Source organism: Aptenodytes patagonicus, chromosome 21 (assembly GCF_965638725.1).
Source record: "Aptenodytes patagonicus chromosome 21, bAptPat1.pri.cur, whole genome shotgun sequence".
NCBI classification, from domain to species: domain Eukaryota; kingdom Metazoa; phylum Chordata; class Aves; order Sphenisciformes; family Spheniscidae; genus Aptenodytes; species Aptenodytes patagonicus.
In genome coordinates this window covers 3,615,432-3,631,821 of record NC_134969.1, presented here as the reverse complement: position 1 = coordinate 3,631,821, position 16,390 = coordinate 3,615,432, and the positions used below count along the sequence as shown (strand labels likewise).

General features: G+C 45.4%; 1 protein-coding gene across 1 annotated transcript; it reads left to right on the top strand.

The window, feature by feature from the left end:
- Positions 1-10,588: 10,588 nt before the first annotated feature.
- IFNLR1 (interferon lambda receptor 1) lies at positions 10,589-15,752 on the top strand. Its single transcript, XM_076357139.1, has 7 exons — positions 10,589-10,646; positions 11,341-11,464; positions 11,725-11,906; positions 12,321-12,463; positions 13,016-13,172; positions 13,668-13,792; positions 14,017-15,752. Exons 1-7 carry the CDS (start codon positions 10,589-10,591, stop codon positions 14,923-14,925), a joined length of 1,698 nt encoding a protein of 565 aa, XP_076213254.1. The 3' UTR covers positions 14,926-15,752.
- Positions 15,753-16,390: the final 638 nt, after the last annotated feature.

Sequence of the window (16,390 nt, the reverse complement as noted above, 5' to 3'; positions counted from 1 at the left end):
ACCTGGTGAAGACATTTCCTCATTGTGGGTGCATGTGCCCAACTGCCATTAGCACTAAAGAGAAATAACAAGAGTCTGGGAAGACCCATCCTCTTGGGTGGAGATAGTGCCAGGTCATCAGAGGAGATTTTAGGGTGATTCTCAGGGATTAAGACCTCCCATTTCAAAACACTGACACTTGACATTTCCAGTTGTGCTGGTTTTGGCTGTGAACTTGTAAAATCACTGAAGAAAGTGAAACCAGGCCACATTAATACCAAAAGATCCAGAAATATGTGCAAGTACCCTCTCAGCCTTGGCAATGCCCATGCTCTCAGTTAACTGAACTCGAGCAATTTTTTGTCTCTGACCATTCCTGAATTGGTTTCTTACAACATCAAAACTGACTATTGACTTTCTTTCAACTTATCTGATAGAGTTAAAAGAAAACACCCCGGCAATGCCACTGCATCACAAGAGAGGCTTTGATCATCTGGAACTGCCAACGCACCTTGAAGCGTGTTAAACATATATGACTTGGCTGATTGCATCTGCCTGTTTCCATTAAGTGTACCTGCAAGGGAGCCACCCGCTGAGAAGGGGCAGTATGAGGGAGAAATGACCTGGGGTTTGGGTTACTGGATACTCCTTGAGGTTTTTCATAGGAGGAACTTTCAGCGCTTTGTGTTTAGCACATCACCCAGCTCAGGTAAGCAAAGGCCAGGTGAAAGTGCATTTCTGAATAAGCTTTTGGCAAGAACTGACTTTTCCACTGTGGTTATGAATGGAGAAGCCTTCCAGCAGCAAAAAAACTTCAACAGCTCTCACGGGCTTTGGGTACTCATGTAAACTCAGCGGATGAGGTTCAACTCCTTGGATAGCAGGTGCTACCAGCCCATGATGGTGATCCAGAGTGCCACGCTGGACACTGCGATGTTGGGGATTCATCCCTCCCACCCCCAGCATAAGTCTCCCTGCGTACAAAGGCCCTCCCAGTTGAAAACAGCTCTAACACTGCTCGGCTCTAGAACCAGAGCACAGATTTTAGACTCAGCTTTTAAAGACTCAGATTAGGGGAGCAGGTAGAGACAAATGCTGAAGTAGGAGACACACTGCTGATGAAATGCTATGACACTTTGACACGAGCTGTGTGGGGAGATCTCAGAAACCTCCTTTTTGGTAAAAAAAAGTAACCCATTTCCATTAGCCTTCTATTTCCTGTTAATGGCTCAGGACTCTTCCCAGTTCTCCTCTGGAGCATGAAACACCAAGGCCACCTCATCCCCTGCCCTCTGGGAACGTGATTCTGGCTTTGTAGGTTATCTGGGGTGGGGGAGGAAGCAGGGGAGAAGAATGATGGGGTGCCGTGCAGATGATTCTCATTAATTTTGGAAGGAGTTATAAAAAGTAAGCTTTAAAGCCTATCCTAAATGTAAGGATTCAGCTGATTGAGAACTCATCTGCTTCTATCTCTTGGGTAATTGTGAATACACTTGTGCTGTGTCACTTCAAAGGCTCAGCACAGCTGGGAGGTTTTCATCAAAGCTTCTGCATGTCTGGGGGAGGTTCCCCCCCCCATGAATATACATCACTGGAGGCTCCTTTTCCCAACTTTTCCCATGCCTCTCTCTGATTGATCCTCATTTCATTCAGATGAGCTCTTCCTCTCTGGATGGCTAAAGGGCAAGAGACAGCTCTCTCCAAAGCTTTCCCACTCGCCTGGATGCCTCTCCAAAGATTCTCCTCCCATCAGAGTGGGGGAGGGAGGGAGCTGTTCAGACAAGAGATTGAGCCTTTAAATTAAATTCTTGTCATCTGAGGGCTGGGCCTGATAGTAGCGGGGGTGGAAAGCATATTCTCCCAGTATCGGGACTCTGGCCAGATCCTCATCTGGTGTAAATATGTGCCAGTGGACTGATCTCAGCAGTCATGCCATCAAAACTACAAGCCTTAAAACACTCCCCTCTCTGCAAGGCAGCAGGTTTCTGGGTGAAACCAGCATCATGCTCTGTGTGTCTGCCCTGTGGAGTACGTGAGCTCCACAGACTAGGAACACTTGCAGAAATTGCTCAATTCCCCTCTTTTTCAGTGGGGAGGGAGGGCCGGGCAGCTCAGTGGAATTTCAAACACTCAGCCACCCTCAGTCGGGTTGGGATTTCACAAGAGCCCAGACCCTGTGCGCACCCAGCACATGCAAAATGCTGGTGGAAATCTGGGCCCCTCTCCTGATCTCAGATGGGAGCTCAGCCCTCCTGGAAATTCTGGGCCCAGTGCCACTTAGTTACAGCACGTCTCCTGGCTGGTGGCCAGATCAGAGGAGTCTGAACCTCTTCTTAGCTCTTCTACCCTCCACCCTCTAATTGCATCTTTCCTAGGGCCAAAATGACCCCAGCAATAGTCAGGTCAGGACACTGCTGAAGTAACTGGATGTGCACTCTCTTATACCACTGGCAAAGTTGGCCCATATGAATGATAACGTGTTGCTGTTGATGACTTCATGATGTTGATGATGTTATGAATCTCCTATACAGTGACCCACGGAAAAGTGACAACTTTGGAGATTATAAATGTCTGCTTGTCCAGTGAGATCTTCCCCTGTTCCAGTGAGACCCCTCAGCAGATGGGGACCCTCTCTGAGAGCAGGATAGCTGCATAGCCGCCACTGATCACCCACCAGCAAGTTTCACAAGCTTGTGTTCTTACAGCCTCCTGTGCATCCTCTCTTAGCTCAGAGCCCCGTAAACCCACACCTTGGACCTTTACCAGGGAGATCAAACCAGGTCCCCAAGGACATGTCACCCTCATGGGGACTCTTCCAACACCATAACGTCTGTTGGCACCTATAAATCCTGTCCTCCAAGCTCAGTTCCAGGCTGTAACCCTCCCCTCCACAGCAAGAGCCCCTCTGGAGAGGCATTGAAAGCCAGGTCAGTTGTGCTGGTGCTGCATGTGATTGGGATGTTTCTTTCCCCCAGACAGTGATGGGATTTTCCCGCACCAGTCCCCTGAATGGTTAATTGGATCTTGAATGGTTTATCACTTCTTTCACTGGGGTGTGTGGCTGGATTTACTTTGACACAAGCCCCTTTCTGAATTGCAAGTTGGCAACAATAAAAGGGAGAAGTCTTTAATTAGTTATCTGGCTAATTAACTTTTACGGAACTGTATAGCTTTAACATCCAAATACTGCAATGCAAAACATTGCAAACATTCAAACAAAGACTACCCACCCCACCAGGAAGCTGCTGCCACTAGTGGCTGCAGAGGCATAGCATCTCGCAGCCTTGGCTGGGGTGCGTGGAAATCTACCTCTCGCTGTGCTGTGCTCCCTGGACTCCCTGCACATCCACTTCTGCAGATAACTCACCTTCCGATGATGATGATGTTCAAATTACAGATACGGAACGTACGTGGCTTCTCCATGTCGTACTCCTCCTTCCCAGCTTGTGCACTCACTCTACCATTGGGTGAAATACACGCAAGATAAGATTTATTTCCTGCTTGAAAGGGGTATGTAGAGATCCCTGCATCCCCCTGCCATGCAGGGGAGAGTTTCACAGTCAGGGCCAGTGTACCGGCATCCCACAGTCCTGAGCCAAGACAGAAACCCCTCACATCAGGCTGGGTGACGTCATATCACACAGTAAGGAGATGCTCTTGACGAGGGATAAGCTCTGAAGCCTGTGAGATGACCCCCCAAGAGCACAGTTTAGCTCAGACAGTACAACAGGCAGGTTGCTAGAATTAAGTCTCTCTCTCTGTTGGAACATGCAGGGTCCCCGCCGCTTTTCCCACGCTGATCAGTGAGAGCTAGGGGTTTCGGGAGGCACGGTGCCCCCAGGACGTTCCTGTGTTGTTATATCTGCACCTTGTGGGCTAGCACATGTTTTACTCTGTGTGCACTGGAGTTTCGCCGTTACTGCATGTCCAGGCAAGCTCCCTAACTGCTTTCAGCATGAATAAAAAGGCACTGTAAAGGGGAAGGGACAGGTTTCAGGAAAAGCGAGAGCAGCAGCATGAAACGGGTCATCAGCTTGAGTCCACTGGCTAATCAGTACCATCCCACATGTCTGCCCCACTGCTCAGAGAGGCACAGAGGGAAGGGAGATGTCTGTCTGGTCTCAGGCTGGGATCCAAGCTAAGTCTACTTTGTTGTAGTCTGGACTTTAACTGAGATCTATTTAACTGCTGTATTTAATTTATTTGTTGTAGAAAAGGATTCTGCTTGCTGGCAGGCCCAACTCAACCAAGTAAAATCAGGGGTGATACTTTGCCCCCTTCCTGTAGTGGCCCATGTGGGATCTGGGGAATCAGCTGAACTGCCAGCTGACAGAACTGGTGCCTTTGCTCAAGAGGCAAGTTGCTGCCTTTAATGTTACGCAGCCAGCTGCCCAGGGAGGGTTGCCACAGGAGGATTTCAATAAAGCAGCACTGTGTTTGCACACCACAGAGTTGCACACAAAAAGCAGGTCACAGGGAAGGTAAAAATGAAGTCAGCTCGGAGCTGCAGCATGAGTAACCACTGCTACAAAAGGGGGTAAGGCCCTCTCGGCATCCTGTAAACATGCACATAAGAGACTCTTCTCCCCATTCGTTTACTGTGAGCACGTACACCTCTTGGAGGGAATGATTTCACTCTGTGAGCACAGGGCTTGTGCCTTGTTCAGTAGGGGCTTCTCTTTGCTGAGGAAAAAAAAAAATCTCTGCGGATTTGCACTTGCTAAATGATAAAGCAGCAAGGGATGGTGCAGGAAGGATGGACGAGATCACCGATACAGGGGAGGAGATGAGGGGAAGATTGTCCTCTCTGGGTACAGGCATGCATCTTACCAACTCTCCCCGAAGCAGAGGACCTAAATCTAGAAGGGATGGAGATGCCTGCGAAGCCCCCCGTTTTCCCCCCCGTAGCACTGGCCCATCCAGTCTGAGCTCCTGTATTCTGCCAGGGCAGCCAGGCAGCTGTGCAGCCCTCCACCATCAGTGTCACAGTGGCATCCAGTCTGCCTGACTGCAATATTAACGGTAATGAGGCTTACAAGGGAGGAGAGTCCTCTCACCTGTGACTACATGCTGCTTGTGCAGGTCTGAAATAGCTGTGAAATGCTATGCTCTCCTTAGGCAGCTCCTAAGGCCTTGTCTAACCACCCTTAATACCTGTCAGAGTACGATGGTCTAATGAAACTATGACACAGGTACAATCCTTAATACAAAGGCTGACCTACAGGGTCCAGGTGTCTTTACAGGATTACTGCATTCTCCTTACCATGCAGGAGCAGACTATTAAATGCATACACCCTTTAAATCGTGACCCTTGTATCAGGGATTGAATCAGCTACAGTTGCGGTGTACAGGTAAAGCCCCGAGTTCCTTTAAAAACCCTGCCCCAGAAGAAAAAATAAAGGACATGAAATGATTCATAGCACTTGTATGGGGAACGTTTTATGTTTTTCTTCTTGGTTTTGCTTTTCATTTTAAGTCTTTTCAGACTCAGTTTAAAAAACAAATCAAGCTCATTCTCTTCTCTTCCTCCTGGTGACAGGTTGCCCAGATGCCTGTCTGGGCCAAGGGGACACTGCTGCATTTTATTTTACCATCTGGAATCGGCCAGCTCTGCAGATTTTTTAGCCTCTTAATTCCCAATAGCATTTTCTTCTTTGCTCATCCCATCATTTCCCCATATTTGCTTTCCTAAACCTACCAAAATAATTTCCATCAAATCCAAACACTCAGCAGCCTGTATGTCAGGCTAGTTTCTAAGCACAAAGAAGAAAGTATTTCCCCTCCTGGGCTGCAGAAGATCAAGTGCCCCCGGTTCCAGTCAGAGCTAAGCCTTCAACAAAAAGATTTTCCAGGGATAGGCAAGAAGGTTCAAGTTCACCAAACTAGTTCACTAAAGCCAGGATCAGGCTCGCTGCTAGAGCTCCTTGGTGTTTACGGTCTAAGGCTGTCACTTTGATATATCTCCTCCTCTCGGAGTATGTGCCTTGCACACTGCTGCCAAAGCCACAGCTGCAGCCACTCACAGGGGCGGTGGCTGTTTCCACACTCCGCGTTCCTGGATGGTACGAATGCCTTTGCCGCACAACTCGTCCTACAGACCTACATAAGCCAGGGAGAAAGAAAGGAGAGTTGGGCAGAAGAACTGCCAAAGAGACAAGTGTTGTCTGAGGGAGAGCGATCCCTGCACCTCAGGTCCAAACTTGTCCTCTTGGTGCGAGAAACTCGGGACAGGGGAGGAAGTTTCCAAAACTGGTGACTTTTGAATTGTTTGAAAATTTTCTGCCCCTCCCCTAAGCATAGGTTTCCTTGAAGAACAGTATGTTCTCCACAAAAATTACAAGTGGTTTCCAGGGAAAACTTTGGAACCAGGCGAAGTCTCACTTTCAATTTCAGCTTATGCTTTTTGTTTAGATTGGGGTTAATGAGTATTTTCTCTTCAGACGCCGCCATGCTCATTCACTTTTCCAAACAGGCGGTGAAAAATGTTGAAGGAAAAATTCCTCTCCTGCCCTTGGGTTTTACTTTGCCCAGCTCTGAAGACAGGCCCATACTGCACACTTTTGCCACCACAGTTACATCAGCTCCACCACCTCCAGAAATAAAGACATTAAGCCAAGAAAAGCAATCTCGCACTGGTGAAGACTGCACCTCTGCTAGGAAGCTCTGCAGGTAAGTCAAAGACATTACTTTCTGACTGCTAAGCCTTGGGCTCGTGCCTCTGAACTGCTACGGGGAAGTCCGTAATTTTTTCTGTTCCTCAGTCCCCATCTGCACAATACCTGTGTACACATCCGTGTTGAGAGGGATATAGGGCTATGTTCTGGAGAAACAACAAGAAATGCTACGCGGGGTGTGGGCTGCCTCGTAAGCCATGAGCACATGTACAGCACCAAGCACAGGGGCGGCAAGCTCAGCTGCCAGAGCAGTGCAGATAGCAGGTGCTGCCAGAACTGTCTGCAGCATCACGCCCTTAGCAAAGCAGAGAAGTTAATTAAATAGCAGGAAAGGAAAAGATCATTTAAAAAGCTGAGTCTGAATGACTAAAGGTCTTAGTCACTCATTTACCAAGATCTTAGGCAAAAACTCCTTTTAAAATAATTTTTATCTGGATCATGTGCTTTTAAGAAATTTCTCAAATCATCCAGTGAGAACCACTGGGAAATGTCACTCTTGTTCCCTGAGATTTTCAGTGTCCAACATGTTTGTGACAACTGCCATCTCCCCTCCCCACCTGCAACATTCTCTTAGGCTGAGCAACCTCACCTAGCACAGGACTATGAATGCTGCTAGAGAAGAATGATTTTTGTCCTGCAGAAGCTGAAAATTTACTTCCCCAAAAATGTTGAGGTGGAACTTTCCAGTGTTTCAATAGAAACCTTCTCAAAAAATAATCTTGTTTCATTAAGGGAAAAAAAGCTCTTAACATTTCAGAAAGAAACAAAAATCAACTGCGGAAGACTCCATGTGGAGGCTATTTCAGAAGGCTACTTCACATTTTAAGAAATACTGAAAACATTCAGCCAGTCCTTCAAGCAATATGGTGGTGATAGAAATGTAAGAGCACATCAGAAATGTTGCATGCTGCACTTACGCATCAGTGGTTTGGTTTCCCATTGTGCCACTCATACCAGAAATGCCCTGTTAAATTTTTTAATATGTGGGTTTTTTCTCAATGGGATCAGTGGTCTTCCCAAGCTCACAGCATGCAGCACACACAGCTCTGCCACAACAACTACGTGGGTGGGGTAAGAGCAAAAGGAAGGAGTTGGGATGACAGTACTTTATACTGCCTATTGCCTCCAAAGGTTTCATAAAATCAAACCACAGCCCAAACAGTGCCTTCCTCACAACATTAAGACTGTATTTCCTGCAGTGCCCCTCCTCAAGAAAGGAAGGTATCAGTCAGTCTGACTCAAGAAAGATTGCCAGGGTTGCCCTCGTGGTCTGAATCATCTGTTGCACGCAGAGAGGCAAGAGGTGGCAAATCGAGAGAGTTCCCCACGTATCATCGGTTTTACAGCAGTACGCAAAGGCCCACCTAGAGATGAGGCATTGTACTAAGGAATGACAACCCCATCCCAAAGCTTTTATGTTCCAAAAGAGTAAAACAGTGGGAGAATGTAGGCACGGTGGCGTGATTTGCCCAATGATGGAGAGACACCAGTGGTGTTACCAAGCCCAGTCCTCTGCTGCAGCAGGCATCCCTGCCTGCAGTCATAAAGTCATCACAGGCCAGAAGACCCCACAGCAGGCTCCCAGCACACCGATGGGTGCAATGGTGCTTCCTGCCCTTCACACATGAGTAACGAGTCTCACTCCTGCTGGCACCTGATCCATTGCCTGCCTGGGCACCCAAGGCCAGAGACAAAGGCTAGTCGGACAGGAGAGCAAAACTTCATTGTGTACAATGCAAACTCAGTGCCTGCAATTAGAGGATGCTGTTGAAAACACTCATGTGGGCCACTGTACAGGAGGGTGCTAGGCAATGCAGAGGGCAGAAGGAGTTTTAGTGAAGCTTGCCAAGTTTTTAAATAGGTCTAGATGAGAGCCTGTCGCTTGGAGGAACAAATGTATTTTGTTTGATAGGCAGCGACACCTCGTGGCACAGGCCTTCCCCCCCCCCCCCGCAGTTTGCTGCACACTTGTTTTTCCTGGGACAGGTTCTCAGTCATGCCAAAATCGGGGAGTTTTGCCACAGAGTCCGGTGGAGCCCAGATTTCAGGGCTGATGTTTCACGGGAAACAATGATGATGATAAGATTCACCTCTTGCAAACGCTTACTAAAAATCACATGTCATCTTTAAGAGAAGCTGCCTGAGGGCTCTTAGCAAGACCTTAATGAGACTGGCCCTAGAATTGCTTCCTATTTTGTTCAGGCTGCTACAGGAAGCCTAAGAGCCATGTGTTGGGACTAGCTCTGCAGTTCTGATGCTGAAGGGGGATAGACCTAGGACCCTCCAGATGCTTAGCTTTGTTTTTTTCCTTATAAAGGATTATAGTTCTTTTTGCATGAGAAAGAGAAACTTCATAGAAATTAAACAGAGGTAGCAAAACAGCCAAGGAACAAGAAAAGTACTGGTATTAGAAGCCCACAGTAAGAAGAAACGGAGATTTTTGGAGAAAGTTGTGACTGAAGAAACTTGTAACTGCATCTCCTCCTACGGCTTGAATGGTACCATGTTCAGGGAAATGACACATTTGATACCTTCCTGGTAAACGTACAAGCTTTTGCCAATACAAATCCCAGCTCCATCGGCTCTTCTCCTGCTTATACCCAGACTTGACATTCACAGGTAGAGCAACGGGCTGTCTGCTGGGCTTGGTGAGTTTTCCATCTGGGGAAGACCCAGAAAAGCCCCTGTTCTCTATGCTGGTGTTACCTTCTGTGTGTAACTTCATTGAGCCATTTCCTTTCCTCATGGCACAGGCCTGGATGTGATTGTGATGGGAAGAGCAGGAGAGTACATGTGGCAACCAAACAGCAAGACTGATCAGGCTATTTTTCCCCCTTCTCTCTCTGTGCACAGGATGCAATGGCACAGCTATTCCAAGCACATGCGCCTGGGCACATCATTGTACTTGGCTGAACCAGGATGTTTCCTGCTATGTTTCTGATACACGCAGAACAAAACTGCTGTCTCCATGACTTTGCTTTAGGAAGACACGTGAGGCTGTAACATACAGCAGCAACTTAGGAACTGAGCTTTGCCCCAGGAGAGCTCTGGAGTTTAAAGGTACTGCATGCTGAAAACACAAACACCTCAAGAGTTTCACAGCTGCAAATGCCAAGGCCAACAGCCAATGTGCTCATTGATCAGGCAGTGCAGGAGCCAAGAACCATCCATGTGTTGGCACAGTCCTGGCAACTGGTCATGATCTTGACTGATATTTTTGGGTTGATGACAAATAATTGATAAGTGGTAACTAAGATACAAGGAAATTGCAACACTGGCATTCAATAGAACCACAGGATTTATCAGAAGGATCCACGCCCTTTCATTCGCCCACACTGTGTATGGGGCAGATCCCTGTCCCGTTTCTGCACTTTACTTCCCCCATCTGTAAAGTGGAGTAATTCCCCAACTTCCAAAAAACAAATTGAGAGAAAATCCTTGATCTCTTGTAAACACAGGAGTATCATAATATCACATACTACTGATTGATTACTGGTTTTTATTATTGCTAGGTTATTATCAGATATCTCATGCAGTAAAACCTTATTTGATTTCTATTAATATTTCACAGCCACACAGGTAAATTCCAAAGGTCAATTTTTTAATGAGGTGCCTCACAAGATAAGGCTCGCACTGTTCTACTGTGTTCCTTTTGCACGTAGCCTGTGACAGAGATCAGTTATGTTACACTGGAGGGCGCAGTACTGCAATCTTTACATTTTTCGTTCATCAAAAGCAGTCTCACATCTGCTCCTTTCCCAGTTCAATGTGCAGTGCTATATTTGGGCCGTACCAGGAAGTGAGGCTGTGCACATGTGTGCAGTTCATTAACTGCATGCTCCTCCATAATTCATACAACTTAATACAAGAAAACAACATGATGAAAAGGTAGCAGGAAAAGAAATATATTACAAGTGGAAAAGTTCTGCTTCGGCATGTCTACCTGGAAAGTCAGAGTCCTGATGGCACTGTGCTTCTTGAGGCAGACTAGAGGTACGGTACAACTGTCTTCTTTGTTACTTTTCATTTCGCTATGCTATGTGGCTTTGCTTGTAGGAGGAAAGACATATACAGGTAAATTTTAAGCAGTTTAAATGGGAATGATTCACATAAAGTGAAATATTCCACTGTAAAGAAATGGCAATTTAAAATCTGTCTGTAGAATGTGTCTTGTTGAAGGCTAGCGATGTACGTATTTACCTATCAGAAACAGTAAGTACCAGGAAAGTCCAAGTCGCAAGCCTGCATGCTGCATCTCCTGCGTTCGTGGTAGGATCTGCCTTTGAAGAATTGGGATTGAATGAGTGGTGTGAGCCGGCTGTGTCTGCCTCATCCAGGGGCTACGGGGTGGGAGCGCAAGGGAGTCAGGTTGGAGTTTGTGGGGTTGTAAACCAGGTCACAGTGAAATCCAGTGAGACCATGGGGGAAGTCACCCAAATTTTAGAATAGGATGGTTCACACAAATGTAGGTCCTAATTCTAAAAGCTGTTGAGATGAAGATGTTTTAAAAGAGATGAGGAAAACACGACTACATCACAGACATAGCTGCTTCCATAGCCAATTTCCAGTCTTAAATGAACTGAGCTGCTCTGCCCCAAATTTTGAAACCACTTTGGTCAAAACCAGGTGATATTTCCTATCCCCAAAGATATTTTAAATCATTCATGTAATGTTCCCTTTCAATCAGGTCATGTTCAACTTCCCCCTCCTCAAAATGTTACATTACTGTCAAAGGATTTTGACATGATTTTGACATGGACTCCAGGAGAAGGCTCTCCACCAGATGTGACATACACTGTGAGGTATGAAAGGTAAGCCCTTACAAAGGATGTCTGACTGAAAGTATGGCACAGGGCAAACATCTGTGCATTTATTAATCAATGTCATTATGATCAGTGACCTGGCTGCGTCCTTTCACCTTTCACCAAAACCAATCCTTATCCATCTGGAAAGTGCTCCAAACTCTGAGCAAGATTCGGTACCCATCCTCCAAAACACTTCCTTCTCTTGCTCTATCAATTATAATAAAACAGCATGTTTAATGTTATGGTGTGCTTGTTTCTTCTTTTAGCCAGGAACGCATGGACAAATGGATAAAGGTTCCTCATTGCAAAAATATTCGCAGTACCTCTTGCAATCTGACTTGTGTGCTTCCAAACTTCTTTGTTAAAGTCCGGGCTCGAGTAAAAGCTGTTTCTGGACGATTCCAGTCACCATGGGTAGAATCACAGTTCAAGGAATACTATTTGGATGGTGAGTGTCTGTTAGGTTACAGCCTGGGTGAAAGGACATCCCAACAACAGTGTTGGCATGAGCAAATGAGTAGATCACACACCACAGAAAGAGAAACAGTAACAAGCAGCTTTATGAATGACAGAGATTTGAGTGAGCACAAACAACAATGAGCCATGATCATTTGAAAATAAATTTTGTAGCAGGTGTCAGAATTTGTTCATCAGTGCTCTAGGTGAACAAACTGGTTTCAAGCTTTCCACATACCAGTGGGGGTATGTTAGATAAAAAAGAGGTATTCCTTTGCCTTCCTCCTTCCTTCATGTCTATCACAAATAACAGTCAGAAGTGTAGACCGGTCCACAGAAAAGCATTACTTCTGTGAAGCTAAGACACAAGCAAGCACTATTCTTATGTCTGATCACTCAATTACAGTGGAACTGGCTCCCCCAGTGCTAAATGTGAACGTAAAGAAGAACTTAATCCATGTGAATGCCTCCTTTCCTTTGGCCACCTGTGTGGAGAGTTTCTCCTGGATGTATGACTTGAACCTTTGGGAAGCTGGATCTGAAGACAAGGTCAGTAAAAGTGGTACTTCTTAGATGAAACGGAGGAACGATGCCCAGCTTGAATTGAAATAGCTTCAAATTTCTGGGCAGGGAGGGACTGGATCCAGGGCCTGGAGAAACTGAAATGGACAAACCAGAGTTAAAGCAAAGACAGAGAAAAGAAGTAGATGTGTGTGAGTGCATCCTTATTTTATTGGTAGTTCCCTTTCCTATTCTATTCCTATTTTTATCAGGAAGATGTGATGGGGAGGCTACACTATAGTCAGTATAATAGGGCAATATCTGAGGTTTAAAACAACTAGTTCAGGTACTGCTAACAGCATGCCATGGCAGCACAGAGCACAGCACGAGCTGGAAATCCCACCCTAGAATCCCTAAGCCCTAGGAGAGATGCTTGCTACAAACAGCAAGCAAGACGTGAAGTGTCTCTCCATGCACCTTCTGACTACTGGAGCCACACAACATGATGAAGAGAATCATGGGCTAAAAAGGTAGAGAAACACCACTCAAATAATGAAAGAATCATCTTTCCAACTCTCTGTTCTTTTTGTTTCTAAACAGAAGCAATACGAAGGTATCTTTAGGAAGAATACAGTGACTATCGACACCACTGCACTTAGAGGCAACTACTGTTTAAGTGCCAGATCTTCCTTCCAAAGCATTGACTTCAAGCGCAGCAAATTCTCCCAACCAGTATGTGTGCTATTAAACCACAAAGGTATGTCCCTGTTGAGAAAAGGATGTGGTGAAACATCAAATGGGATTAGGGCAAGTCAAACATTTCCATCAAAATTAGCTTTCAACGAAAAAAAAGTGCTTCCTGTTAAATGGATTAGTTGGATATCCTAGTGAAAGGTGTCTGCTTTCTATAGAAATGTTTTCATTTAAAAAATCCAACCCTGAAATATTTCCTGAAAATCCTGAAATGTTCTACTTGAGTTATGCTCACAATGAAATTTTGGGAATATTCAAATTTCTCCTGCATTTTACCTGCTCCAAGTAAGGCACTGGCTGGTATCAACATTCATTTCTGTCTGTGACTCTGACTTAGATCTTAGGCAAGTCTTTTATCCTTTCCTTAATTTGTAAAATAAGGATCTTGAGCCTAACATTTTCTGAGATTTCTGAAAGAAAAGCTGAGTATAATAGCCCATTATTAGCATAAAATATACCACCAGCAGGAGATTATTTTTGTCTTTTTCTTTTTCAGCAGTGGAATGGAAGTTCCCATTTTCTGCCATGATCCCTGTGTTTGTCCTCCCCATCCTTCTGACAAGTGCCTTCGTCATCTGCTTGCTGAAACAAGATGCTAAGCGAAAGAAGATGCCTCATGCTTTGGTATGGCCCAAATGTTGGGGTCCCCTCCTGACTCAGTCTTGCTGATCTTCAGAGGGTAACTGGGGAGGAGTGGGGGAGTTGCATGGGCTCTGCGCTTCTCAGTTTTGCATTCGTAAGTCCCTTTATAAGTAAGCTTTGATTCTGGCATGTCCTATATCCAAACTTTTCTTTAAAAAGCATCACTAACTCACTGATCTGTGTGTCTTGTTTCTCTTTGCTGGTAGGATTTATCTCATTTAAAAGCTGCTGGACCAGCCTTTCACTGTGAGCCCAGTGACAAGGAATTCTTCAGGGACACTCTTATCTGCACAGAGAAGCCAAAGTCACAAAGGAAGACAAACAAAACTTTAGCAAGAAACAACCTACCATGGATGGCTTCTTTCCTCTCATCATCATCATCAGAAGAGGAGGAAGAGGAAGAAGACAGCACTACTTTCATCCCATACACTGAAATGCCTCAGTTTCCAAAGAGACATCTCATCTGTCAACCATCCAGAACAGCTCAGGAGGAAACTAGTTTGGACTCCGGATCTGGAGGTCTCTCTGTGGATAGTGAATCTGTGCTTGACCTAAGTACCTTGGGTTTTTCATTCTTTCCAATAAGAAAGAAAGAGGTGGACACCTCAGGATCCCAAGGAAAGGAGAAGGCATCCCTTTCTCACAGTTCCTCTTTGGGAAGAATATCCCTCACTGATGTGAGATTCCCAAGTCCCAGGGAACATGGACAGCATGATACAGACAGGGATGAATGCCTGGAAATGATCCCGCTTCAAACACTGATGGAGGGGATTTGTGCCAAACTTCCAGCCGATGAGCACTACCTGCATAGGAAGGCTCATCATTTCACCAAGTATTACCAGAAACCAACAGTTGATCTGCATGACCAGATCGGTGAGATATCACAGCTCAGTGAGGATCCCAGCACCAAGCTGCTCATTTCCTTTCAGACGTTACAAGTGGCAGAAGATGAAGGTATTGCAAGTGACTGTGACAGCGATAATTTTACAGAAGGGACACCTCCTGCATCCACGGTGCTAAGTGACGCATTTGAAACTTCAAATATGGAGGAAAAATATGATCAAAAGTTTAAATTCAAAGGCTACGAGCACACACATTACATGGGAAGGAGCTAGAGTACCCTAGCAGTTCTGTGGCGTGCCTGGAAAATGCTAGAGAGCTCCAGATATCCAGGCAAGGATACCTAAACAAGAACAAGGACAAATAACTGATAGCAGTGCTTTTTGTATTTATTCACTTAGACAGAGTTTTTTCTACTGATGTCTGGCCTATCAAGGCTTTAGGGACACAAAAGGTGTATTTTTATTGCTAAGTAACTAACGTACGTTCACCATCCCTCTGTACAAGTACAGCTGTGATAAGGTGTTAGGGCTCTGGTATGAGGCACACTATTCGAACCCAGCCAGGGGTGAGGCATGCAGTGATAACTCATGTAGGTGTCACACAGCAAACACGCAGTGCCTTGTGTTCACCTGAGACTTCAGAGCAAGGTAACTTTTACATGTGAGTTATGAAAGGCAAAAACACCTCTGAGACAGCAAAAACACAACCTGGACCTGTGTGAAACCATCAGCTGGGTTCTGAAAACACAGAGTGTTGTGCCTGCATGTTGATTTTGAGCCAGGATGAACTGCTAACATTACATTTGCTTCTCTGTAACTGCACAAGAAACTGCACCCCTGCTTGACTGGAAGTACCTTACAGAGACGTTTAACAACCTTTGCTTTTTGTGGGATGAAAAGATCTACACCTCAACCGACAGAGATCACCTTCTGTGTTTCAACAGAGCGAACTGAAGTCAAAATGATAAATGTGCAGCATGTTTGTTTATTTATTTATTTTTGTTTTTATACAAGTATACTTATTGACACTGAAATTCCCCCTGCTGTGCAGAATGTCTGAGAGCTGCTTTATGCAGAGGCAATAATATTTTGATATATAACTCTGTGTGTGTGTTTTTATGTTTCCCAGAATTACAAAGGGTGACTGCAGCTCATCCTGAAAAACATTACATTTTAAAACAGGACTTAATCATGGGCTTCCCATGCCGAATGCTTTGGTTTGAGTGGAATCCCATGAGACTTCCCAGCCAGGTTTCCTTCTGAGTCACTGAAAGACCAGGACTGTGACCATCTCTCTGAGCAAAGAATCAAATCAGAAGTCCACCAGCAAAAGGCACAGGAGAGACAAGGCCTCTCTTCACTGGTCAGTACTGACCTTTTCAGTGTATTTTTAATTTGCACTCTTCACATCTCACAGGAACATACTCTCCCATTTTATTCCAGTAAAAGGACACGTAGAAAAGCAAAGCATTAAAGGAAAGAGGGAGACACACAATAGCCATTCTCTGCATTCAGAAAGAGTTGTCTCAGATGAGGGAAGGGTGCTGATGGAGGGTATTAAAGCTGACATCTTCAGAGAATCAGAACATCAGAAAGAGGTAGAGGATGATAGGAGGGGTTGGGAACTGCTTTGAAAGAGGAAAGCAAGATGTACTAATTAAGGTCCTGAATTAAAGTAAAAAGGGGAGGTGGTAGAAAAGATTCATCAACTAGAATTTTCCTTTTTTTTCTCACCTGT